At 39.9% G+C, this 26,886-nt stretch overlaps 1 protein-coding gene across 2 annotated transcripts in view; it reads left to right on the top strand.

Moving 5' to 3' along the window:
- Nucleotides 1-9,924: 9,924 nt before the first annotated feature.
- IFNLR1 (interferon lambda receptor 1) overlaps nt 9,925-26,886 on the top strand; it is a 224,057-nt gene continuing 207,095 nt past the window's right edge. Inside the window, exon 1 of one of the 2 annotated variants that reach the window (XM_044083299.1) lies at nt 9,925-10,152. In XM_044083299.1, the coding sequence (XP_043939234.1) occupies nt 10,065-10,152 (88 nt within the window). In that variant the 5' untranslated portion in view covers nt 9,925-10,064. The remainder of the gene's footprint in view (nt 10,153-26,886) is intronic. The other variant, XM_044083315.1, reaches the window with a different exon arrangement.

Here is a 26,886-nt window from a genome sequence, read left to right as displayed (position 1 = left end):
AGGAATCTCATGCCAGAGATTTGCAGTAATAGGAAACTCATGCCAGAGATGGGCAGTAATAGGAATCTCATGCCAGAGATGACCAGTAGCAGGAATTGCATGCCACAGATGTGCAGTAATAGGAATCTCATGCCAGAGATGAGCAGTAATAGGGATCGCATGCCAGAGATGTGCAGTAATAGGAATCTCATGCCAGAGATGGGCAGTAATAGGAATCTCATGCCAGAGATGACCAGTAACAGGATATTCATGCCAGAGATGAGCAGTAGTAGAATCTCATGCCAGAGGTGAGCAGTAATATGAATCTCATGCCAGAGATGTACAGTAACAGGAATCTCATGCCAGACATGGCCAGTAATAGGAATCGCATGCCAGAGATGAGCAGTAACAGGAATCTCATGCCAGAGATGTACAGTAATAGGAATATCATGCTAGAGATGAGCAGTAATAGGAATCTCATGCCAGAGATGACCAGTAACAGGAATCTCATGCCAGAGATGTGCAGTAATAGGAATCTCATGCCAGAGATGACCAGTAACAGGAATCTCATGCCAGAGATGTGCAGTAATAGGAATCTCATGCCAGATATGAGCAGTAATAGGAATCTCATGCCAGAGATGAGCAGTAACAGGAATCTCATGCCAGAGATGTGCAGTAATAGGAATATCATGCCAGAGATGTGCAGTAATAGGAATCTCATGTCAGAGATGCCATAGATGAGCAGTAATAGGAATCTCATGCCAGAGATGTGCAGTAATAGGAATCTCATTGCAGGGTTGTGCAGTAATAGGAATCTCATGCCAGAGATGTGCCGTAATAGGAATTTCATGCCAAAGATGAGCAGTAACAGGAATCTCATGCCAGAGAATTGTAGTAACAGGAATCACATGCCAGAGATGAGCAGTAACAGGAATCTCATGCCAGAGGTGGCCAGTAATAGGAATCTCATGTCAGAGATGAGCAGTAGTATGAATCTCATGCCAGAGATAACCAGCAATAGGAATATCATGCCAGAGATGTGCAGTAATAGGAATCTCATGCCAGAGATGACCAGTAACAGGAATCCCATGCCAGAGATGACCAGTAACATGAATCTCATGCCAGAAATGTGCAGTAATAGGAATCTTGTGCCAGAATTTTGCAGTAACAGGAATCTCATGCCAGAGATGGGCAGTAATATGAATCTCATGCCCGAGATGACCAGTAACAGGATTTGCATGCCAGAGATGTGCAGTAATAGGAATCTCATGCCAGAGATGGGCAGTAATGGAGATCTCATGCCAGAGATGTGCAGTAATAGGAATCTCATTCCAGAGATGGGCAGTAATAAGAGTCTCATGGCAGAGATGACCAGTAGCAGGAATACCATGCCAGAGATGTGCAGTAATAGAAATATCATACCAGAGATGTGCAGTAATGGGAATCTCATGTCAGAGATGAGCAGTAATGGGAATCACATACCAGAGATGAGCAGTGCAGTAATAGGAATCTCATGCCAGAGGTGTAGAGTAATAGGAATCTCATGCCAGAGATGAGCAGTAATAGAACTCTCATGCCAGAGATGTGCAGTAATAGGAATCTCATGTCAGAGATGAGCAGTAATATGAATCTCATGCCAGAGATGAGCAGTAATAGGAATCTCATGCCAGGGATGTGCAGTAATAGGAATCTCATGCCAGAGATGTGCAGTAATAGGAATCTCATGTCAGAGATGAGCAGTAATAGGAATCTCATGCCAGGGATGTGCAGTAATAGGAATCTCATGCCAGAGATGTGCAGTAATAGGAATCTCATGCCAGAGATGAGCAGTAATAGGAATCTCATGCCAGAGATGTGCAGTAATAGGAATCTCATGCCAGAGATGACCAGTAACAGGAATCTCATGCCAGAGATGTGCAGTAATAGGAATCTCATGCCAGAGATGAGCAGTAATAGGAATCTCATGCCAGAGATGTGCAGTAATAGGAATCTCATGCCAGAGATGTGCAGTAATAGGAATCTCATGCCAGAGATGTGCAGTAACAGGAATCTCATGCCAGAGATGTGCAGTAACAGGAATCTCATGCCAGAGATGTGCAGTAATAGGAATCTCATGCCAGAGATGCGCATTAATAGGAATCTCATGCCAGAGATGAGCAGTAACAGGAATCTCATGTCAGAGATGAGCAGTAATAGGAATCTCATGCCAGAGATGAGCAGTAACAGGAATCTCATGCCAGAGATGAGCAGTAATATGAATCTCATGCCAGAGATGTGCAGTAATAGGAATCTCATGCCAGAGATGGGCAGTAATAGGAATCTCATGCCAGAGATGACCAGTAACAGGAATCTCATGCCAGAGATGTGCAGTAATAGGAATCTCATGCCAGAGATGTGCAGTAACAGGAATCTCATGCCAGAGATGTGCAGTAATAGGAATCTCATGCCAGAGATGAGCAGTAATAGGAATCTCATGCTAGAGATGTGCAGTAATAGGAATCTCATGCCATAGATGTGCAGTAATAAAAATCTCATGCCAGAGATGTGCAGTAATAGGAATCTCATGCCAGAGATGAGCAGTAATAGGAATCTCATGCCAGAGATGAGCAGTAATAGGAATCTCATGCCAGAGATGAGCAGTAATAGGAATCTCATGCCAGAGATGGGCAGTAATAGGAATCTCATGCCAGAGATGTGCAGTAATAGGAATCTCATGCCAGAGATGAGCAGTAATAGGAATCTCATGCCAGAGATGTGCAGTTATAGGAATCTCATGCCAGAGATGGGCAGTAATAGGAATCTCATGCCAGAGATGAGCAGTAATGGAGATCTCATGCCAGAGATGTGCAGTAATAGGAATCTCATGCCAGAGATGTGCAGTAATGGGAATCTCATGTCAGAGATGAGCAGTAATAGGAATCTCATGCCAGGGATGTGCAGTAATAGGAATCTCATGCCAGAGATGTGCAGTAATAGGAATCTCATGTCAGAGATGAGCAGTAATAGGAATCTCATGCCAGAGATGAGCAGTAATAGGAATCTCATGCCAGAGATGAGCAGTAATAGGAATCTCATGCCAGAGATGTACAGTAATAGGAATCTCATGCCAGAGATGAGCAGTAATAGGAATCTTATGCCAGAGATGAGCAGTAACAGGAATCTCATGCCAGAGATTTGCAGTAATAGGAATCGCATGCCAGAGATGACCAGTAACAGGAATCTCATGCCAGAGATGGCCAGTAATAGGAATCTCATGTCAGAGATGAGCAGTAATAGGAATCTCATGCCAGAGATGAGCAATAATAGGAATCTCATGCCAGAGATGAGCAGTAATAGGAATCTCATGCCAGGGATGTGCAGTAATAGGAATCTCATGCCAGAGATGAGCAGTAATAGGAATCTCATGCCAGAGATGAGCAGTAATAGGAATCTCATGCCAGAGATGGGCAGTAATAGGAATCTCATGCCAGAGATGACCAATAACAGGTATCTCATGTCAGAGATGAGCAGTAACAGGGATCTCATGCCAGAGATGAGCAGCAATACGAATCTCATGCCAGAGATGAGCAGTAATGGAGATCTCATGCCACAGATGTGCAGTAATAGGAATCTCATGCCAGAGATGACCAGTAACAGGAATCTCATGCCAGAGATGTGCAGTAATAGAAATCTCATGCCAGAGATAAGCAGTAATAGGAATATCATGCCAGAGATGAGCAGTAATAGGAATCTCATGCCACAGATGTGCAGTAATAGGAATCTCATGCCAGAGATGTGCAGTAATAGGAATCTCATGCCAGAGGTGTAGAGTAATAGGAATCTCATGCCAGAGATGAGCAGTAATAGGAATCTCATGCCAGAGATGTGCAGTAATAGGAATCTCATGCCAGAGATGTGCAGTAATAGGAATCTCATGCCAGAGATGAGCAGTAATAGGAATCTTATGCCAGAGATGAGCAGTAACAGGAATCTCATGCCAGAGATTTGCAGTAATAGGAATCGCATGCCAGAGATGACCAGTAACAGGAATCTCATGCCAGAGATGACCAGTAACAGGAATCTCATGTCAGAGATGAGCAGTAATAGGAATCTCATGCCAGAGATGGGCAGTAATAGGAATCTCATGCCAGAGATGACCAGTAACAGGAATCTCATGTCAGAGATGAGCAGTAATAGGAAGAGGGACGAGCCAGGTGAAATACAGGGGCAAAGCCAGTTAGTATTTAGGTAATTTTTGAGGGTAGTTTTAAATGAGGACAGGTTGGGATATTTTTGGATCAGCTGAGGTAGATTATTCCAGTCCTTTGCTATTTTATATGGTCTATATCACATTGTCGAACTTTTAAAAGTTAGAATGTCATGTGGTTGACACCATATGATTGGACTTTTAAAAGTTTGAATGTTTCAACTGAGATCTCCATACAGTGCGGAATGGGAAGATTTCCATTTCTGCAATGTAGTGTGATCTCAGAGTTGGTATATTTTAAGAGCAGGGGGCGTGAGGGGTGTAGGGGTGCTTGCCCACTGCTTAAACCATTCAGGTAGGTTTTTTTTTTTTGGTTTATTTATTTTTTATTACATTTTCGAACTTTTAAAAGTTTGACCATATGGTGTCAGCCAGATGACGTTGAAACTTTTAAAAGTTTGATTATGTAATATAGATGCATTTTATAGGAGTAGAGGGAATTGCCATCATAGTTGTGAGACTGGGTCACTTTTAGCATTAGTTTGTTGGATGACCTAAGGATCCTACAGTTAGAGTTACGTTGGAGTAGTTTTGAAAGAGCTGGGCAGTCTGTGGAGTTGTATATGATTTTATGTGCAAAAGAAAGTTGCTTTAATGCTAACATGTTGGGAAGTTCCAGCCAGCTGAGTTGTCGGAGAGCTGTGCAGTGGTGGGTATTATGGGGTTGACTGGTGACAAACTTAGCTGTTTTGTTATAGCAGGACTGTAGTTTATTGAGGACAGTTTTGGATAAGTTGGTAAAGATCTGAGAGCAGTAGTGGAGGGTGGATAGCAAGTGAGATCTTGCACTGGCAAGTCTAGCTTTCTGTGTAAGGTTGGGTTTAACTCTGTACAGAGCTCTGGGCTTGGAGTAGACTTTTTAATTGTAAGGCAGATGTGTTTATCAAATTGTAGTGTATCATCTATGGTAACTCCAAGCAGCTTGGTTTGTTGGTGGGTTTGATTATTGTACCGTTGGACGAGTGTATGGAGAGGGGTGGTGAGCTTGGATGATTTGTTAGCGAAGATAATGAGTTTGACTGGACTTTTAACTGGATGTCAGATCGGATTTCACATCCCTCAGGAATTCCACATCCAGATCTGGCCAGCCTGAAGCGCACTGCTTGGCTGCTCCAGTTCCATGATAGTTGGGACTCCCGGGCTATCTTCTCTGGTTAAGAAGATTTTGGTAGTGGCTCATAAATCTTCCATGAAGAAGGTTTATTCCAGTAAGTGGAAACGTTTCTCAATTTGGGCATTCATGCATTCCTAAGGATGAAGGGTTAGTAAGCTATAGTAACAGCATAAGAAAATATTCAGGCTTGGAATGGGACAGGATTAAGCTACTGGTAGAATTCATGACTATTGTTTTGGAGAACAATATTATATATTTTGAAGGAGAAATATGCAAAAAGACTAAGGGAGTAGCTATGGGGGCAGCATGTGCCCCCATATATGCTTATTTGGTATTATTGAACTGATAGGATGAATATATTTTTAAGAGCCAGTACATAGGCACGATTATTAGATATGTATGTTTCCTGGACGATATTTTTGCTATATGGAGAAGTACTGTCGAAGAAATCAAAGAATTTGTAGGATATCTGAATCTTACTAGTTCCTATTTAAAATTTACACATTCTTACAGTAGTCAAGGGATAACTTATCTAGATACATCCATCTCTCATACTGACAAAGGGTTTAAATCTAGAATATATAGGAAAAGCACCTTTAGTAATTCTTATTTAGAATACACTAGTTGTCATCCTTGGAAACAGAGTATACTGAAAGGGCAGTGTATAAGGGCAGCTCGGATGACCTCTGACTATGAGGAGTTGAGAAGTGAGATTGCCAGTATTGGCTGAATGTTTAAGGACAGAGGATACCCCATTTCTATGATTAATGATGTTTTTCAATATGTCATGAGAGAATGGGGCAAAAAATATAAACCATTAATAGGAGCAGAATTGGTAAGTAATAGAAATACAGAGGGAAACAATAGTTTTAGTAGAGCATTAATATTAGAATATAATCCAACAGCAGAAATAGTAAAAACTATAGTTACACAAAATTGGGCTCAACTAAGAGGTGATGCAGAGGTTTGTAGACTCTTGGGGCACAAGCTTTACTTTCTGTATAAAACTGCTCCGAACTTGAAAAATAAATGTGAATATAATAGAGGTATATAAGCACAAGGAAGAACCAATGAAGGTACTAGGACACGTGGTAGGTGCAACCAGTGCTTTGCTATCATAGAAGACAACTATATTATTCTAGAGAATGTTAATAAAACAAAGATATATTTTAGGAAAGGGAACTGTAATACTAAGCAGGTGATATACTTAGCTAAGTGTAACACCTGTGCTGCATTCTATATAGGGAAAACCTATAGAGCTTTTAAAAACAGGATATATGATCATCTTTATAATATTAGGAGAAAGGATAAAAATAGTGCCCTATATAGACATATAGCAGCTAATCCTACTTGTTCTGCTTTCAAGTTTGGAATTGTGGAAATAGTTATATCACAGCCCAGGGGGAGAATATAAAAGCTATTTTGAAAGAGAGAGAGGTGAGATGGCAGTTGCTGTTAAATGCAACTTGTGCCCCTGGTATTAATGATAATATTACTATTACACCTGTGCTGGAATTAAGACAATAGTAGATATAATAATGAGTGTAACATTGTCATAAATATGTCACACTATTATGCATTTATTATATATAGGTTAAGCTTCAGCTTGTCATTAGAACATCTTATAGTACATTTATCATAAAAATACATGTTTAATGCATAAATACATGTTCTTTGCTATCAGGTTTTTAATATTTCCTATGAATAACAACAGTTATTCATATTGTTTATTTATAAGTTTTAGTTTTTTATATATGCAGTTTTTTGAACTGGAACTCACACGGCAGTTTGTTACTGTTGCTTTAAGCTAATAAAGTAGTTGCTGTTAACTAATGAACTCGTTGGATTAAAAATGGTATAAATATTAGTGGTGACATTTTTAATTGATTCTGATGAAGCCTATGGTGCAGTAGATGAAAGCGTTAAATCTTATGAAGTTCTTGATGTGAATAAAAGGCTGTTCGTTTTTAAGATACATTGATTGGACTGCTTGGCGTTTTAACTGCTTGGGAATCCTGTGCTTTTGGTATTTTCCCGGTTACTTTTTATTAAAATTGTTATAAAACCACATACCACAGTGCTGCACAATTTTGGCAACAGTTGCATTAGAATCACTAATGCATACCACTCAACTGTCCAACTGATTTTCTCAGAATATCCAGATTTTTTCTCATATTTTTGGCTTGTCCTTCAAAAACATTGTGGTTTTCTGGCAAATCACTAAGGATTGAAGTCACTAAATAATGACATACATTTGAGTTTCAGACTTCACATCCTTCAGAAATGCTAAGACAAATCCTATTGTTCTAGCAATTTTCTTGTAGAAATATTTAAAATTTGTCCCTATTTTGAGGCCTTTGTGTCCCCGTTATTTTAGGCTTTGTCCAGATTTCTTGCACTAAGAGGTTCAGATGCATGAACTGATGTCAGACGCATGCACTGTCAGAGATAGCTTAAAACTGCAGATATGGCTAATTCTGCACTAATAAATGGATCTGCTACAGCTGGTGGATATGAAAATTTTCGTGCTTTATTTACCTGCAGAAAAAATGTTGAGAGACAGAATATCGATTGCTGCTTTCCATAGGAAACCTTTGCTGGTGTGATTTCTAAGTGTTTACTGACAATGATTCTGTTCTTTTGGGGGATTCCTCCATTTTGTGAGTTGGTGCGAACATGGTGTTGGCATATGTAAGTTTGGGGATTGTGGGGACCTCTCAACTGCACAGATTTTCACACAATGTCCAGATTTTTGTCTCATATTTTGGTCTGTTCCTCAAAAAAAAAAGTGTTTTTGTTTTTAACAAATCTTCGTCTTCTTTCGGCTTTTCCCGGTTAGGGGTTGCCACAGCGGATCACCTGTCCTCTCATGATTGGCAGTGGAGTTTTGCAGTGTCAAGTTGCCAGCCCGGTGCCCAACCTTCCACAGAAGGCACACACATGCACACACTCATGCCTAGGGCCAGTTTAGAGTGTTCAATCCACCTACAGCATGTCTTTGGGATGTGGGAGGAAATTGGAGCACCCAGAGGAAACCCACACGACCACAGGGAGGACATGAGACTCCACACAGAAGGCACCCCAGCCGAGAATCGAACCGGAAAACCTCTTGTTTTTTTTAACAAAAAATGGGATGAACTAGGAATTAGAGTCACTATATAATGACATGCATTTCAGTTTCAGACTTCATATCCTTCAGAAAAATGTATGCTAACACAAAACTTGTTATTCTAGCAATGTTCTAAGTTAATAAGAACAATATTTAAAATGTGTCCCTAGTTTTGGGCCTTTGTCCCCCATTATGTCATGCTTTGTCAAGATTTCTTCCACTAAAAGATTGAGAGGTATGGGGTTTGCCCCCACTGCAGAAATACATAAAGTTAAATTTTTGCCCTTCTGTGATTCGGGTATTAATTTTCTGTTTTTTTGTATCATTCTCTTTTGGGAAAGCTATGACTCATAATACAACGCTAGTAAACTTCTGAGGTACTACCGTCTAAGAAGTATATCTCAATGCTTATAGAAGCTTCATTTTGATGCATTATTCAGCAGGACTTATTTTTACAGCTAATTGCATCAATTTTGCCCCCCCCCCCATTTGCCTCTACTAACTCCAGTCCTAATAATATTTCTCAGCTGTGATTTTGAAGAATGCCCCTAATTTTGCCTCATATTTTGTCCGGTTCCTTATCTTCTGGTAAATCATTGAAGACTGCTGTCGGTCATTAATGCTAGACATTAAAGTTTTGTACATATTGTTGAGAAAAACATGCTGTTGCAAAAATTGTTATTCTATTAACATATTAAGTGAATTACTGTAATATCCAAAAACTGCCCCTTATATTGGACCTTTGCCCCCCAATTATTTTTGGCTCTGTCCCTGATTCTGAAACAAAGAATATGCAAGCTATGCTGTGCATATATACTATATTTATCTTTGTCCATATGCAGTCAGTTAGGTTTTGGCTGAAAAGGGTCTGTGGACCAGCTGATGTACTCAATTAACATATGATAAATAAGAATTAAAGTTAACATATGATAAGTAGTCAAAACAAGTAGCCCAGATGTTGAGGTACTAATCCCTATGACTTCACTGGAAAAGGCACAGGTCCAGTGGGATTTACTTGGGACATAAAATCTATTAAATATCTAAGTCGCTTACTGTCACACCTCTCAACCTCTTAGCACAAGAAATTTTGAGAAAGTCAAACATAATGGGAGGACAAGGGCTCAAAAATAGTAAATTGCAAATATTGTTCTTCTAAACTTAGAAAGTTGCTAGAATAAAAGCTGTTTTTTGCAGGATATAAAGTCTGAAAGTCAAATGTCTGTCAGTATTTAGTAACGCCACTCCTCAATGATTTGCCAGAAAACTATACATTTTATTTCAAACAGGACATAAATAAAAGGTAAAAATCTGGACATTCAGGAAAAATGCGCACAGCTGAGAAGTATGGTTATTAATTTCTATTTATGTAGTAGTCTTTGTGAGTGATTTTGAAACTGCTCCTTTAAATCAGAATGATGTATTAATAGTAATCATGTGGGAGGTTTACTTTCACTTTGCATCGTATTACAGTAAAAAGTGGGCAGAAACCAAGGCAGAGTGCAAGTCTGAACCAACAGTACAACGCCGGAAATGCTGCCAGTACTGTACAAAGAACTATTGGTTATTAATCTTTACTGTAATCGAGGTTGTGGGCATCCATTTAAATAAATTCCATAATGGTTCTGTGCTGTGATTTTAAACAAATGTTATTCTGGACGTGTTTCATTGGTTTTACTATCATCTGGACTTCTCAGTGGCATTCAGGTATGGTTCTTATTTATTACATTTTGGCTTAAATGGGTTTTATAATGTGCTGTTTCATCTACTTTAGTGATTGCCTAAAGTCTCCCGTACAAATAATTATTCCTGGTGTTTGTTTTTCAATGTACTATTAGTTAATAGAATTTGGTTCAGCTTTTCCTTCATCTGTTTCTTGCATGGTGTGCCTTCTATTCCTGTCATAGGAAAAGATAGCTCGCATTATAAAATATTTTATGTAAAGATAGCACACTGCAGGAATATCCACCCGGTGGTGTAAACCTTAGCTGTAGATGATTGTCAGTGGGTGAGGGACACCCTGGCCCCATGTGCAAAAATGGGAGGAAAAGGGGTTGTGGATGGATGGGTTTCAGCTCTGCACAGACTTTAAATGACTCCTGCTTATTTATTTTCCTAAGGTTTATCCCAGAAGCTTGATGGGGAATTCCTGAGTGCTGGAATATAGATCTGAAACTGAAACTAAGTTGTTTGTGAAAAGGGATTGTACTTTTTGAAGACTGATTGCATCAGTCCCAGATATGTGACAAACATACTAAAATCAGGCATCAGAGCAAGTTGTTGGCTTCATATTATGCCCAAGAAAATTCAAAAGGGGATACTTCATTCATACTTCCATGCTTTTCCAGAGGGATAGGTAGTCATTGTTGCATTTCAGTTCAGTCTTTAGTATGAAATGGAAAATATTCTGTATTTCATGCTATACTAAAATCTTACCAGGTAACAAGCACACAATGTTTTTGTTTCACAAGATGTCCTTTCTTTTCAGGCCTGACTCGCCACAAGTGTTATTTTATGGGGCAGTCTAGCACCATAGTCTGACTGATTGTATGCTCAGACCGAAACTCATAGGACAATAAAATTAAGTAATCTGCAATTCCTGGCCTTATTATTATGGGCTGTACTGCCAGACTTGAAAAACTTCATAGTGCTTTAATTTTTGTTTGTTTTATTTGTTTTCTTTATATCTGATTGCCCAGCAGACACCAACATGGTGATTCAACTGTGTGTATCACTTTGTTATGCAGAGGTGCAAACTAGTAGAGAAACTACGTGCTGCTGTTTGGCTATAGACATTAGCATATTACTGTATATTGTGTACCCAGAATGCTAGCAATGATAGCATACTGCACTGGGGTTTACCAAAGTTCTGCAAGACCCTAAGTGCCTCTCCACCACCCCACCTCCACCCCTGTTGTCATCCCACACATGACCGGTGACCAGCAAGCAAATTTCAGCTAAATTAAAAATTATACCTATCTTGCTACATGCTTTTTTTACTTCCTGATGGAGAAATACAAAGTGAATTCTAGACCAGAAAGTGTATGATTCTGTAGGTAGGGCTCACTATGAAAGGTACTAATGCAGACCGGCCAGGAATTATGGTAGCGGGGGGGGGGGGGGGTAGAGCAATGAAGATAGTCAGTACAAGTGTATCTAGCTGAACTGCTTTTATTACTAGATTTTGCTTTTTTTTTTTTGGTTTTCCAGACAGAAGCAGATTATGTACAGAGATAACAACATGAGAGTATCAATTACACATGATTTAAAATTTGGTAAGCCATCTGAGAAGGATGCGTAGATATCCATGAAGTCAGAAGGATGCAAAAAGTGACAGGCACCACTGGTATACAAAGGATGTTATTGTTTGTCTGATATAGCAGCTCGGGTGACACCATCTGGATCTCTCATCACATCTGAATAGCCATCACTGTAAGAATATGCAGGTGCTGCGAAGAGCACTTTTGGCTGACATGAAAGATCGAAACAATACTAATTTCATGAACTTTAATCATGCTTTGACTTAGGAATGGGGTCCATTCCCATCATGGTATTAGAAACCCAAAAGATTTGGAGAAATAAAATAAAGCAAGAATATAAGTATAATAGAAGCAGTCCTGATAATGACAAATAAAATGATGGGGAGTTTGAGCCAGTGACCTAATAAAGACAGAAAAGACAGGCTCAGGGACCATAATGTGAGTATTATGACATACGTGTGTGCTGAGCTTGTGGTACAAATTTTCATATACCTCAGGAGTAGCAAGGTAACAGTGAGCATCATCTATCCATGGTCAAGGTGTAGAATTTAAATGTTACAACAATTGGTTCAGGGCAGTGCAAAGAAAGATAGAAATGTGTTCACAATTATAGGTAACCACTTAGGCTTTATTGAGGTAGTCAGGATTGGGACGAATGAAAGCAGTATTATGAACTACCACATAGGCGGTAGTCTACTTAACACCGAAAGCGTGATCAGAGACCTTGGGACACAGGTGGACAGTAGTCTCTCCTTTGATAATCACATCTCCACAGTAGTAAGGAAATCCTTCTACGTGGCACACCTCATCGCAAAAGGTTTCTCATCCAGGAAAAAAAGAGGTCATTGTTCCCCTCTACTTGTCACTCATTAGACCCATTATAGAGTACAATGCCCCTTTTGGTATGTACCTCATAAGACATCTGCAACAACTGGAAAGGTCACAGAAATACCTCACAAAGAGGATTACCGGCTTCAAACAGATGTCCTATGCAGACCGTCTCAAAAAACTGCAGCTTTACTCTGTCGCATATCACCTACTCAGAGGCGATCTCTGCCTAACACACAAAGCTTTGTCAAACCAGAGCTTTTAGACATGCTCTACTTAAAAAAATCCCAATCCCTACGAGCTACATTCTCTAGGGACATAAACCTTGTCACCACAATAAACAGAACATGCTGGAGGGATAGATTCCTGTCCCAGAGACTTCCCATACTCTGGAACAAACTACCTATCTATATCAAACAAAGCTCCTCATTAGCACTCTTCAAGAAAATTCTTGATGATTGGATGGGAGATAGGAAATTCACCCCAGGGATCACTTCTGTGGCTTTGCTCGACAGTGGCACAGGAAAATAATTTTCTTGGGTGGCGAAAGCCAGGGTACCTTTTGGCTAGGATTATATAGGCCCTAGGGCCAATAGCCTAGTACCTACTTATGAACCTATGAACCTATGAACCTATGTTACAGTCCACTGGAGAAACTAGCATGTTGTTTATCGATGTTTGGTAAGTGTAATAATAAAGATTAGCAGCAGACTTCACCAGCCGAGCAGTTATTATCTGTTGTTAAAATGTAAATATTTATACCAAAGAAGTATAAACTACAGGACACTTGTGGCCATGTATTCCATGTATCCGTCTGTGATGACTGTGGTTGAAGAAGCAGATGTGCATAACAGAGAGAGCAAAGTAGCAGGGATGGGGGGCTTGTTAGTGGAACTTTCTAACTCATTTGCATGAGGGTTACTGGCTGGAAATGTTTATTGGTGGGTGAGAGGCACTGCATGAACTGTACTGGAGTCTGTATAAAATAATGTGTTGAGGATGCATGAGGGAATTTTTCATATCTGCAAGTTTATTTATTAATCTTGCACGTAACTATCAACCTCTTAGCACAAAAAATCTTGACAAAGCCAAAAATAACGGGGAAACAAAGCACCAAAAATGGGGACACATTTTACATATTGCTCTTATAAACTTAGAAAGTTGCTAGAATAAAAGGTCTTGTGTTACAATGCATTTTCTGGATGATATGAAGTCTGAAACGTGAATACCTGTCATTATTTAGTGACTTTAATCCACAGTGATTTGCCACAAAAAATCCAGAAAACCAAAAGTTTTATGAGGAGCAGACCAAAAATATCAGGCAAAAATCTGGACAGTTGAGAGATATGAATCCTGTACCAGTCTATAAGAATATGGTAGGGTTTGTGTCGTCCAAATAGATCAATCTACTGTTATGTTGAAGTTTAACATTAAAAAAATATCTTACATTCCCTGGCTGAAATGGGGGGGGGCAAGCCCCCAAACCCCAAATGCAGGGTGTTGTCCCTTTTTCTCCTTACTTAATGTATCATTGGAAGAGGTCATACAACTTTGGATGAAGTCTGTGAATTTAAATAAAATAGTTAATCGATCTGCTGGTGCTCCAAGAAACATACAATTACCATTCTCAGGCGCAAGTGATTTGGGGGAAGAAAATAATCACTTCAGTCCTGCAGTAATATAGCACAACCTCTGATTGTCCTGATTGTCACCTAGAAAATTGAATGGTTTAGAAGAAGGCTATGGGCAGGGCAGTCTGCAGTAAAGGTAGAAGATTGGCAGTCCTGGCTCTGACTTACTAACAGACACACAGAAAACCCATAAATGTACAAGTTAAAAGCCTACTCATTGTACAGTGGTAAAGGAATCACAAATCTACATTCATAGATTTATTACTAGGTTAACTGCCATTTCAGGCCTAGCCAGTTACCCCATGTGAGAATCAAACCCTGCAATCTCCCACCCATATGTGAAGTTGATGTGTTGTTTAGCTGAGTTGTAAATAAAATGACTGAGCTGTTCCTTGCTCTGTAGAAAAAAAAATTAAGCTGTCATTTTTTTACAAGAATCAGTACTCTACTCGAATTAAGCTGTCATTTTTGACTGAGCTGTTCCTTGCCCTGTAGAAAAAAAAATTAAGCTGTCATTTTTTTACAAGAATCAGTACTCTACTCGAATTAAGCTGTCATTTTTTTACAAGAATCAGTACTCTACTCGAATATGCATTGCTGCATAGCATAAAGGTGTAGCTAGAATACTAAAATATTAGTATCACATATTGACATCTACAAGAGAAATGCTTGTGCTGCTTCAGGATTTTTATTTATTTATTAAGCTGTCATTTTTTTACAAGAATCAGTACTCTACTCGAATTAAGCTGTCATTTTTTTACAAGAATCAGTACTCTACTCGAATATGCATTGCTGCATAGCATAAAGGTGTAGCTAGAATACTAAAATATTAGTATCACATATTGACATCTACAAGAGAAATGCTTGTGCTGCTTCAGGATTTTTATTTTTTTAGGTGGTCCTAACATTAAAATGTCTGACTGCTTGTGTAATGTAAAATAACTGGGGATGCGGGTGGGGGGGCACCTGGGTTAGTTATCACAAGCTATAGTTACAACTGTCACAAGTGGCCAAAGCTGGCATTTTGTTTTAAGTTTGAAAAGTGACTATAGCACAGAATTAGATGAACAATGCTGATAATCCACTTAAGAGCACAGAAAAATAACAATGGATACTGTTTGAAAAGTGATTAAAGCACAGAATTAGATCAGCGATGCTGATAATCCACTTAAGAGCTCAAAGCAATAACAATGAGTATGGTAAAACCCAAATTCATTTGTAGGTGTAGCTTCAGATTCAGCAGAGAAGTAGTAAAAACGCAATAAAATGAGGACCCACTGAGAACACCTAGGTTGAGCACAGAAACTAAAAAGCACTGCAGACTATAAAAAAGCATTAAAATAGTAGCTTTGACTTCAGATAAAGAGCAAACACAACACATAAAATGGATTTAAAAGGCAAAATAAGTATAATATTTTGAATGCAGTTTAAATGTACTTCCCTGGATGCAGAATGTAGTCAAAATGGTTTGTTTTCAAGCTTCCAGTAGTCCTGAGAGTATGATGGCTGACTGCTATCTTTTGTTTTATTGCTAAGTCATATTTCTTATTGGTTTGTATATGGACTTGTTCTGGACTGACCTGGTCTTATATAAAGTCAGAGTTTTGGTAAGTAGCAATGTCTTTCTGTCAAAGTCCTTCCTTTTGTTGCATTATTGGCTTTATTTTAATTGCAAATCTTTTTTATTATGATTCCTTCTTTTTGTTGCATTATTGGCTTAATTTTAGTTGTAAAACTTTTTATTGTGCACTCTAGATGGGACTCTGCTAAGGCATCCCTTGTTTACTCTTCAACATATCAACTCTTTTATTTTTGACCCCATAATCCCAATAACATGTAAGAGAATGTGGGTTGTCAGGAGTCATCAGGTAGTATGTACAAGGTGCTCATTTGTTGTGTAGTATGCTGAAACTAGAATCATAAGTCGTCCTTCCAGGATGAAGTATTACCATAACAGGAAGGGGTCATCCCTATCAGGAATGCATTCAGGTTTAGATTTCTAGCTCCAGTCTTTAATCATGACCTGCTATGTTTTGGCTTTTGCTTTGGTCACTGTGGGCATTATTATTTGCTCTCTATGGCCAATCTGGCTTTTACTACAAAGACTTTATTGGACGATAGTAGCAGATTGCGTGTTGCACTGTCCACTCCTCCAAATATCTATATTGTTTTCAGCCAGAAACAGGGCAATATCAGCAATGTAGGGGCCATTTGTTTTTGCATTAGCATTTGGACTGAGACAGTTGATGATGGTTGTACCATCACTTTTGATTATAACCTTGCAGTAAGATTAAACTATAAATGTCTCCTTGTGAATTGTTACCCAGTTACTGTGGAGCTTTTCTGAAGGAGCTCAAAGATCTCCTGAATAAGCTAGCTCATTAAACGCCTTGATGGTTTATCTTAGGCAGCTATGAGGTCTGTGTCATTGATGAAAAATGTGAACTAACCATCAAACTTCTGATAGTGTTGCCTTTACCTGGGTTATCACCACTGTTCCACATTAGCAGTGTGGACATTCTCCGCACTCAGTGCTGTTCTGACTTGTCCTGGAGATGAGGAACTTAATGGAATAACCATTGACTTGGACCAACCATTATTTGGCTTGTTTCAAACTAGACTTTTACTAGGTTTGCCAACAAATAATTAAATGGTCAAATGTAGGGAATTCAGGGCTCCTATTACCTTGTTGAAGTTCAGAAACTTTGAACACCATAAGGTTGAAACCTTATGTTCGAAGTTTCAGAACTTCGACAACATGAAACGAAATAATAAAAACAAATGAAACATAGAAAACTCTTGTAAGATGGGGGGCTAGCCCCCCCTGCACCCACCCCCCCCGCTCTTTAAATATACCAACTCCGAGATCTCACTACAGTGCAGAAAGGGAAAGACAACACCCCCGCTCTTCAAATATACCAACTCCGAGATCGCACTACAGTGTGGTAAAGGGAAATCTTCCCTTTCCGCACTGTATTGCGATCTCGGAGTTGGTATATTTAAATAGTGGGGGGGTGGGGGTGCAGGGGCCTTGCCCCCCCCCCCCCGCTTGCAACAGTTAACTTGCTGTTAGGGTTTTTATTTATTTCTTTTTTGTGTTCGAATTCCTGGAACTTCGAACATCTGAGTTCGATGTTCTCAGCTTCGAAGTTTCAGGGATTCGACAAGGTAATAGGAACCCTGAATGACAGTGTTGATCCAATACCCATACTAGACCAGATGTTGGGGAGCAGTGTTATAATGATCAAGCAACTAGCCATGGCTAAAAAAACATGACCATAATAGTGTCAGGATATCATAACTCCAAAACAGCACACAAAAAAACAAAACAAAACAAAACAAAAAAACAACACAGATAAAATAACTTCACATTGTGTACTTCCTACACCCACTACTTATCAGGATCCATGGGTCAATCATGAAGTTTGGTTGAACTGTAGACTTAGACAATGATTGGAGTACATTGGTGAAGGATGGTCCTGTTTGATGACGAGCTTAGTGTGGATACTCATTATTCTCTGTACTTAACAGGAATGTCATGTAAGAAGGCATTTTACTAGTCCACTGAGGTTTCTGCTTCATCAAACTATAGTCTTGCACACAGTGAACAAACTTTGTAGCCTAGTCTACATTGCCATTTAAAGGGCTTTCACCACATCTGAAAGTGAGATAGCTGCACCCTTTTTTGAAGATAAAGTTGTGAAGGTATGGCGGTCACTCTCAAAGTGTACCTATTAAATGATGTAAAGAATCAGATTTTTTTTTTGGGGGGAGGGTCACAAAATATGCTCAATGGCTCTGTCTTCATGTATTCAATGGACATGCATTTCTTCAATAGGGCAAGATCCCTTTGGCCCATTAATTCCCACAGTGTAGGCAAGAGCTTGGTGCTAGGGAGTGGTCAGTTTGCCGATCCTGTGGACTGTGCTGTTCCTCGCCCCCTTGGTAGCTTCCACACTTCATTATCACTGCTTATTGCATGGCAAATGTGCTCTTCTTATTATGCTCAGCCTCCTGGCTAAGCTCCTCACAGCAATGCAGCATAACCACACTAGGCTTCTTACTATGAGTAATATATCTGCAGTTTACAGCTGTCGCCATTGCAGCATAACCACACTAAGCTCCTCGCTATGAGTAATATATCTGCAGTTTACAACTGTCGCCAGTGCAGCATAATGGCACTAAGCTCCTCGCTATGAGTAATATATCTGCAGTTTAGAGCTGTCACCAGTGCAGCATAACAGCACTAAGCTCCTTGCTATAAGTAACATATCTGTAGTTTACAGCTGTCCAATGCAGCTTAACCGCACTAAGCTCCTCTCTATGAGTAATATATCTGTAGTTTACAGCTGCCGCCAGGGCAGCATAACGGCACTAAGCTCCTCACTATGAGTAATATATCTGCAGTTTACAGCTGTCACCAATGCAGCAAGTTAAGCTGCTTCCCTGCCAACCACTGGGTGACCTAGCATTGAATGGTAACTGTCATCCTCTCCCACCTAGTCCCTCCACCAGTCAGTGCTGCCTCATTTGTGTGACACTCAGAGCTTTATACCACTTTGCCATGGAGCTGGGGGTGAAAGGCTAAACTGTCAGCATGCTGAGTTTTGTTGGGCTGAGTTTAGTTTTGCTGACTAAGTCATCTTTGTATTCTATCCATTGCAGGCTGTATCCCAGTCCAACTAAGGTGATTAAGTCTTGTCTGGTCTAGATCTGCTAGGCCCAGTCTTTCTCAATATTGCTCAACCTTCTCTTAGAAATGGTATACTAAAAACTGTTTTACAAGAGGCACTGATTCCCCCAAAAATGCTGATCATAAACGATTTACACAGTCGAGAAATACACAAAACATGTTGGGTGTATAAATCCTTACTGCTAGCAGTGGCAATTAATTCATCCAAAAGCTTGTTCACCATTTCTTTCAATGGGTAAGATCCCATTAGAGATAAGTTTTGGTAGGGAGTATAGCAGACAGATAGTACTGGGGAGGTGTGTGTCTTGGATATGTGTGTGGTTGTGTGTGAATGAGTGTATGCAGAGATATGAGTGGTATCAGGTGAGTGTATATGTGTGTCCATATGTGTTTGTTTGGGGGTCACAGTAGGGGGTTACATAGGGGAAAGTTAGGGTAGGTGTGTTTGTGTGGCTTGGATGTGTGGGTGGGTGAACTGTTGAGTGTGTGCATGAGTTCGATAGGGTGAGGGGGTATTTGTGAGTGTGTGTGTGTGTGTGTGTGTGTGTGTGTGTGTGTGTGTGTGTGTGTGTGTGTGTGTGTGTGTGTGTGTGTGTGTGTGTGTGTGTGCGTGTGTGTGTGTGTGTGTGTGTGTGTGTGTGTGTGTGTGTGGGTGTGTGTGTGTGTGTGTGTGTGTGTGTGTGTGTGTGTGTGTGTGTGTGTGTGTGTGTGTGTGTGTGTGGACAGGGGTTGGATACCATACTTCTCACCTACTGTCCCTAGACTAATGAGCAGTGGATGAACTGCAGGGGTGGGGGACACTAGACTCTAGGAATACATTTTTAATAATCTGACAGCACTGCAAAAAAAATTAATAGAATGGCAGGTTGTACAGCAAAAAGCTGCAAATGTGAATGAAGACGTAGTCAAGTCTGCTGTCTAGCATTATGACTGTACTGGTTTATGGCTTCTGAGGGCTGTGCTCAAGACTTCCAGACAAAGCCAGAGGGGGAACAATTGACAACAGAAGTTAATAGAACAACAGGTTTTGCATCTGGATGCAATAAGAATGAAGGGACAGTGTGCCCCCTACTACTGATGTTGATGTAATCAAATCCAGGATCTCTTCATCTTGGTTGTAAAGAAAAATCCAGCCTTGCAACAGTGACCTTGTTTTTCTTTGTTGGGGGGGGGGGGGGGTTAAGTGCTGAAAATCCACAATTATATTATTCAGTCATAATGACTTTTGTTCTGGGTCTCTACTTAGTTACAAACATGGTTGGGAAGAAGTACTAAGACGTGTTACAATGAAAGATGAAGAAAACTAAGTGGGTGGTTTAAAAAACAAAGTAAAATATAACAGGAGTTGGGGAATAAATTAGAATACTTCAACTGTGTTTTCAAATCTTTAGCAGCCTCTACTGTTGTCTTCTATTATGGTGGGTCAGACTGCCATTCCTGTATAGTCGTAAACTGAGTTTTTGTACTGCATATGCCTGCTACCCCGCCATACTTTAGACACGCGGTTCCGGAACCTATAAATGAATGTCAATGATTGAGTTAAATCTGCTGCTAAGCAGTTTGTTGAATATTAGCTGGGACATGGCTCTGCCATTTTTCCTTAGCTTATTTGCTGTTTCTTAACTTCACCATTTGCTTTGCGACCTAAGCTACATGCTTTGTTTTGCTAATGGACCTGTAAAGAAGATTGAATGCTGACACTGCTGCCCGATACTTTATTAAGCAATTTGAACCTACCAGGGATGCATTTATTATCCGAGCTTACTTCATAACTTTTATGATGAAATTATTCTTAATGTTGTATGCTAGATATTTGTAATTTGTGTTCTATATTTTCACATCTGATTTGTCTTCCATCTCTCTCCTTTTCCCCACAGTTAACCCTACCCTCTCCACTGCCTTTTACCAGCTGCATGCGGCCATAAAACGTCTGGTCCTACCCCAAGGACTGCAACCAAGTGATCCTTCATCACTGAAAACAGATACATAGCTGCATAGTATGTATCTTATGGTGCCCTGCTAACCAAATAGTATTAATACAAAACAACCCTGTGGCGTGCAAGCCAAGTCAGGACTCACGCCCTCTCCTCAGTGCTCTATATCTTATCCCCCCCTCAAACTTTCATCTTGTATCTCTTTCGTTCCCTAATTCTGTAAGACTGGATTTTTAAATAATTATCTTGCTAAGTTGGAAACTTAATATGTTCCCTCTCTAACAGTTGCTTTTTGAATATAACTGGCCCTTCAAACCATCGTCCAACTCCGTGTGGAATTCTCCTGTGTGACAGATTGATTTTTTTTTTCTTTTCTTTCCCCTGCTGCTTTCTAGCCCTTTTTCGTTCACCTTTGCTATGCTTGGGCTCACTCTGTTCCTATACCCTACCCCCATTCCCACATACCCCCACTTACTCTAGATTTATACTTTGATCCAGCCTCTTCCACTGTACCCATTTTAACCAATCACAATTTCTCCACCCGTTTTTAACCACTCCCTATCTTCTTCTCTCTAGTTCCTCCTTATTCATAACCAACAGCCCCTCCCCCCTCCTATAACCTCCTACCCCACCTTGACAGACTTGATAACTAACCAGTTTAATTACTCTCTCTCACTTTTCCTCCCCATAACTCTTTTCTTTTGTCCTTTCTAATCTGAAAACTTATCTAACTTGTACACTCATTCTCATTGCTACACATACCTAACTACAGCTGCTCCTCACTCCCATCCAAGTCTTCCCTCATCATGCTACACCTCTCCCTTTCAACTCCCCAACTCTTCTACCATACATTCTTAATGCCCTTTCACATAAAACTCTAGTACCTGCTGCCATCTCTAACACTTACACATCCATTTCCAGTAACCCATAAGGATAATCCCTTACCCTTCCTAATCTCACCCTCTCTGTATAATATCTCCTACATGCAACTTCATAAAACTAAAATATCCCCTCACACGCCTATCTCCTCCAAATTCAAGTACAGATCATTTACTTATTACTTCTACCATACTAAACCCACTTTATTAAACAAAAACTCTTCTGCTAGATGGAGACATCTACCCGAGTCCTGGCCCCCTGACTTCTCCACACCCAACCACCATCCCTTCACCCACCTTAGACGAACCTCCCCACCCCTTTACTACCAGATAATATACTATCTACTCAATAGATATACAAAGTCTTCTTAATAACCTCACGTACCTGCATTCTTGGATAGCCCACTATTCTCCACACATCTTAACCCTATCCGAAACATGGCTAAAACCTCACATATCTAACACTGAAGTCTTTCTTACCTCACAGCTACAGCATTTACTGTCAAGACAGACTTTCCAAAAAAAGAAAAGGGGGAGGGGTGGCAATCCTTTACTCCGAGCAACTTAACTTATCCCCCCCTACCTATACCTCTCCCAGACTTCCACCCAGCTGAGCTACTTATCCTTAACTGTTACTTAACCCCCCAAAAAAAATAAATATGATCCTTCCACCTCTCCCAATACTACCAAGACCACCCCCTTTTCTTTTAAACCAGTCCCTACTTCTCATATAAAATCTCTTCTGTTTAAACTAAAACCATGTTTTCCCTCTTCTGATAACCTACCTCCCTGCTTTCTTAAACTCTCTGCCAGCTTTATAGCCTACCTTATCTCTATACTTGTAAACAGATCAGTCCAAGAATCTATTGTTCCTAACATTTGGAAATCCTTCTACACCATACCACTACACAAAGGAGGTAACTCCACTGATCCTTCTAATTTTAGACCCATAGCCATTCTCTCCCCACTGTCTAAAATCCTTGTAAAATGCATACACAATCAGCTTCTCAAATACCTAACTCAAGAAAACCTTCTGACCCCCCCCCCCACACTAAACATGGCTGTAGGCCAAATCATAGTACCTCCACTGCCATTCTGTCTTTCACTCATACTGTTGCAGAGGCTAGAGACAAAAAACTACTGGTTTACTGTCTATTCCTAGATCTTTCAAAATCCTTTGATACTATTTGTCACTTTAAACTACTAACTGAACTATCTGATCTCAACCTCTCCACCTCCACTATTCTCTGTTTCTCCGCTACCTTACTAACAGGTTACAGTCAGTTAGATGGCAAGCCACCTGCTCCTGTTTTCTGCCTATCCAGACTGGAGTCCCCTAAGGCTCTATTCTAGGGCTTCTACTTTTCAATATCTTTTACCAACAACCTCCACTCTTCCTACTCCACCTCTTCCCTTATAAATTACGCTGATGATTCTCCTCTCATGTCCGTCTCTGATAGCGTCACTCACCTTCATTCTGTTACTCAAAACTCATTTTTCACCACTGAAAAATGGCTAACTGATAATCAACTCGTCCCTAACCCTAAAAAAAAATAAACATCTTTTCTTCCTTCCTAAATCTTTCTACCATCATAAAACCACCTTCACCATCTCATCTCTTGATAACACTATTATTAAACCTGAATCACACGCTAAGCTTCTTGGCACCATAATTGATGATCAATTAAAATGTGACCTACATATTCAACAGTGTATTAAAAAGACGTGAAAAAGTGGGACTCTTCTATAGAAATAAAATATTCCTGTCGTCTGACTTCAGACCTTGTCTGGCACAAGCATTCCCCTTCCCTGCCTTCTCTATGTTTCGCCTATATTTACACACATACAAGTCACCTTATTTACCAAACTTGAACAAACATGTAACAAAATAGCTACGTTTGCCAGCAACCAACTGTACAAATTTCACCACTGCCTTGCTCTAAAACAACTTCAATGGCTTGAATTCCCCCAAGTACTGCACCTATCCCAACTACATATCACTCACTCCTTACTAAACAAACCTTCGGTCTGCCCTTCCCTATCATCACTAGTATCCCTCTATACTCCTACTCATACACTTTGTAGCTCTGATCGACTCCTTCTTGACATTTACAAAACTAATAAAAAACATAGGCAAACTACTTTACAAAAGGACAGTGTCCCAAGCCTGGAACAAACTCCCTCCAAATATCTGAAATATCAAATACACTAACAGCTTCAAAAAAGAACTGAAAAACTACCTTGCAGACTCAAGCTCCTGCCCATGCCAGGACCCTACCTAATCACTCCCCCTCCACCTCTCCCTATCCTACCCTACAACTTACATCTCTTAGGTATATAGCCTGAATAAACCGTATCAGACCAACAAGAAGCTACCAGCTACTCATGGTACATATGGTGTCTTTCGGCTTTTCCCGGTTAGGGGTCGCCACAGTCCGGTCCGCTAATGATTGTCAGTAGATTTTTACGTGCCGAGTTTGCCAGCCCTGACGCACAACCTTCAATGAAGGTACACCCATTCACGCATGTCTCCACACAGAAGACGCTCTAGCTGAGAATCGAACGGCACAACATCTTGCTGTGAGGCAACAATGCTACCGCAGCACCACCACCGCAGTCTTGTAAATACTGACACTCTTGTGCTTTGTTGACTATCGAGATTGTTTTTCTCTAGTACAATGGAATACTAACACATATACTAACTTGTTTGCACTAACCGTTCATAAATATTTTTGTCTTCTGTTATTTACTCAAATGTACCTCTTTTCCTTATAACTTTCCATTTTATTCTTGTACAAACTTCTTTATGTAATTGTTAATTTTTATTTTGTACAGCTTTGAATTTATGTAATTTGTGGTGTATGTTGGAGCTTTTCTCCTTGGGTCTCCACTGAAAATGGGCCTTTAGCTTAGTTGGACTAACCCAGTTAACAAATGAGAAATAAAATAAATAAAATAATAAAATAAGTAAATGATACAGATAAAACAACTAAAGTCAGATGCTGGTTAAACAAACAAACAACAGCTGAGTCTGCACCAGAGTAAATGTGAACTTGTAATAAGGATGATGAAACTTAAGCAGGTAAAAATGTATAATGGCAAGTAAAAAAACAAAAAAATCTGGATTACTATGTGAGAGTGCACAATAAAGAAGCTAAAATGGTGTAACTACAAAGTATTTTAATGTATGGGTTGCTTCAAGGTGAAAAAGAAAAGAAGAAAAATATTTGAAAAAAAATTACGGGTTGCTTGCTCAGGTAGTAAATAAGTAAAAAAAAGTTAAAAAAGGTAAAAATAAACTGGGGAAAAATATCAGGGGCAGCTGCAGAAGCTGCCTGTAACTACGTTTTTAGGGCTGGTTTTGAGTTAACCAAAGCTTAATGGTAGAAAAAGAAGAGGTTGAGGTTAAGGAAAAGTTTAGCAACTTTTTCAGGCAAGATCTAAAGCCATTTAACCTCAAGCCGATATGGTGACTCAGTGCAGGGCCATGTGGGATGTTTGTTAACTAGGGGTGGCAAAACTATTCAAATGCTTTGATGAAAAATATAAACTTCGGCGACTGGCTTGGGATTTCCACTGTTCAGTCCTTTGTCTGTCTCAAATTGCTCAGCCAGGCATTATCCCAACCCACAAACCTAGTTTGATTGGTGATTTTTTTCATCAACTTATTACTGAATTACAGAGGTCATGCATTCAGACAGATCGTTTTGTTTTACTTTTATTTAACAAAGAATGCTTTTGAAGTATATGTCCGAGACACTCAAGCGTGTCATTAATTTCATACATTTCAACAAAGTAATAAAAAACACATTTTCCACATCTACAGGCTTTTGTTTATTCTGTTACAGCTGCTGAGAAATTAAAAAATAAATGTTACTACAGTGTTTTCCTTTGAAATGCTGCACAAAGATTTGATAATGTAGCTTGTAATGTGACCACCAACATATATTGTTTGTCCATGCCACAACTAGCTAGGGCATTGCTGTTCTTTGTTTTTTATTTTCTGTCACTAATCTCTAGCTGATTTTGTTCACATTTTCCATGCCCCAGGTAGGTTATGTACTGATGCCCCTGTATATTGACTCTTTGCCTAAGTCATGACTGTAGGGAGTATTTACAGGACTGGAATTGCTCTCTGGTGTGCCAGCGAGGATCATATTTTTCCAGCAGCCATTGCTGGGATTTCATAGGATCATAGGACCATAGGAAGTTACTAGGGTAATGGCCCTAGGGCCTTACAAGCCTAGCCAAGTTCTACCCTTATTTCCAAAATCAGCACCTAATAGCCGTCTCCAAGATGGACACAGGTGGAACCCCCGGGGTGAATTTATGGTTACCCATCCAATCATCCAGATTGCATTTGAAGAGGGCCAGTGAGGTGCACTGTTTGACATGAAGTGAGAGTCTGTTCCAAAGGTGTGGTAACCTCTGGGAGACAAAGCTGTCCCTCCAGCAGGTTCTATTAATGTCACATACCAGGTTAAGGTCTTTAGAGCGAGTGACCCGTGTACCATTTGACTTGTGGATATGCAGCATTTCCAGTAAAACAGGGTTAGAGATTGCCTTATATAGAAGGCAGATTGCCTCTGAGTAGTCTGTATGAAACAGAATAAAGTGACAGTGATTTCAGATGATCCACATAGGACAGATGCTGAAGACCTTGAACTTTCCTTGTGAGGAACCTTTGTGGTTTCTCCAGTTGCTGCAGGTGCTTGGAAAGGTACATACAGAAAGGGGCGTTGCACTCAATTATTGGTCTGTTGAGGGAAGAGTACAGGGAGGTTATAACTTTTTTTTTTTTCTGGAGGCAATACCCTTACTTATGAGATGAGCAATATAGAATGGCCTTCTTACCACTGTGTAGACATGGTGATCAGAGGTAAGATTGCTGTCATCCTGTGTGCCCAGGTCTCTCACCACTGAGTGCGTACTTAGGGTGCTGCTACTGATGTGGTAGTTAGGAGGAACATCGTTCTTACTGAAAGGGATGATAATACATTTTTGCATTGAGTTTAAGGCCATCACTTTGGCACCAATCATTTGTTTGTGTAAGACCCTCTTATAGGATGTTGACATCATTTGGTGATTCTATGACCGCTCCCAGTTTGCAGTCATCTGCAAAGTTTGTCAGCCACAGACCTTTAGTTTTTTGCTTGTAGTTCGGAGAAATAGATTCCAAATAGAAGATTTCCCAGGACTGTTCCCTGTGGAACACCA

This window comes from Protopterus annectens, chromosome 1.part1 (assembly GCF_019279795.1).
Source record: "Protopterus annectens isolate FY-2018-M chromosome 1.part1, PAN1.0, whole genome shotgun sequence".
Taxonomy (NCBI): Eukaryota; Metazoa; Chordata; order Ceratodontiformes; family Protopteridae; genus Protopterus; species Protopterus annectens.
The sequence above is the reverse complement of the archived record's forward strand: the minus strand, read 5'-3'. Positions and strand labels throughout refer to the sequence as shown.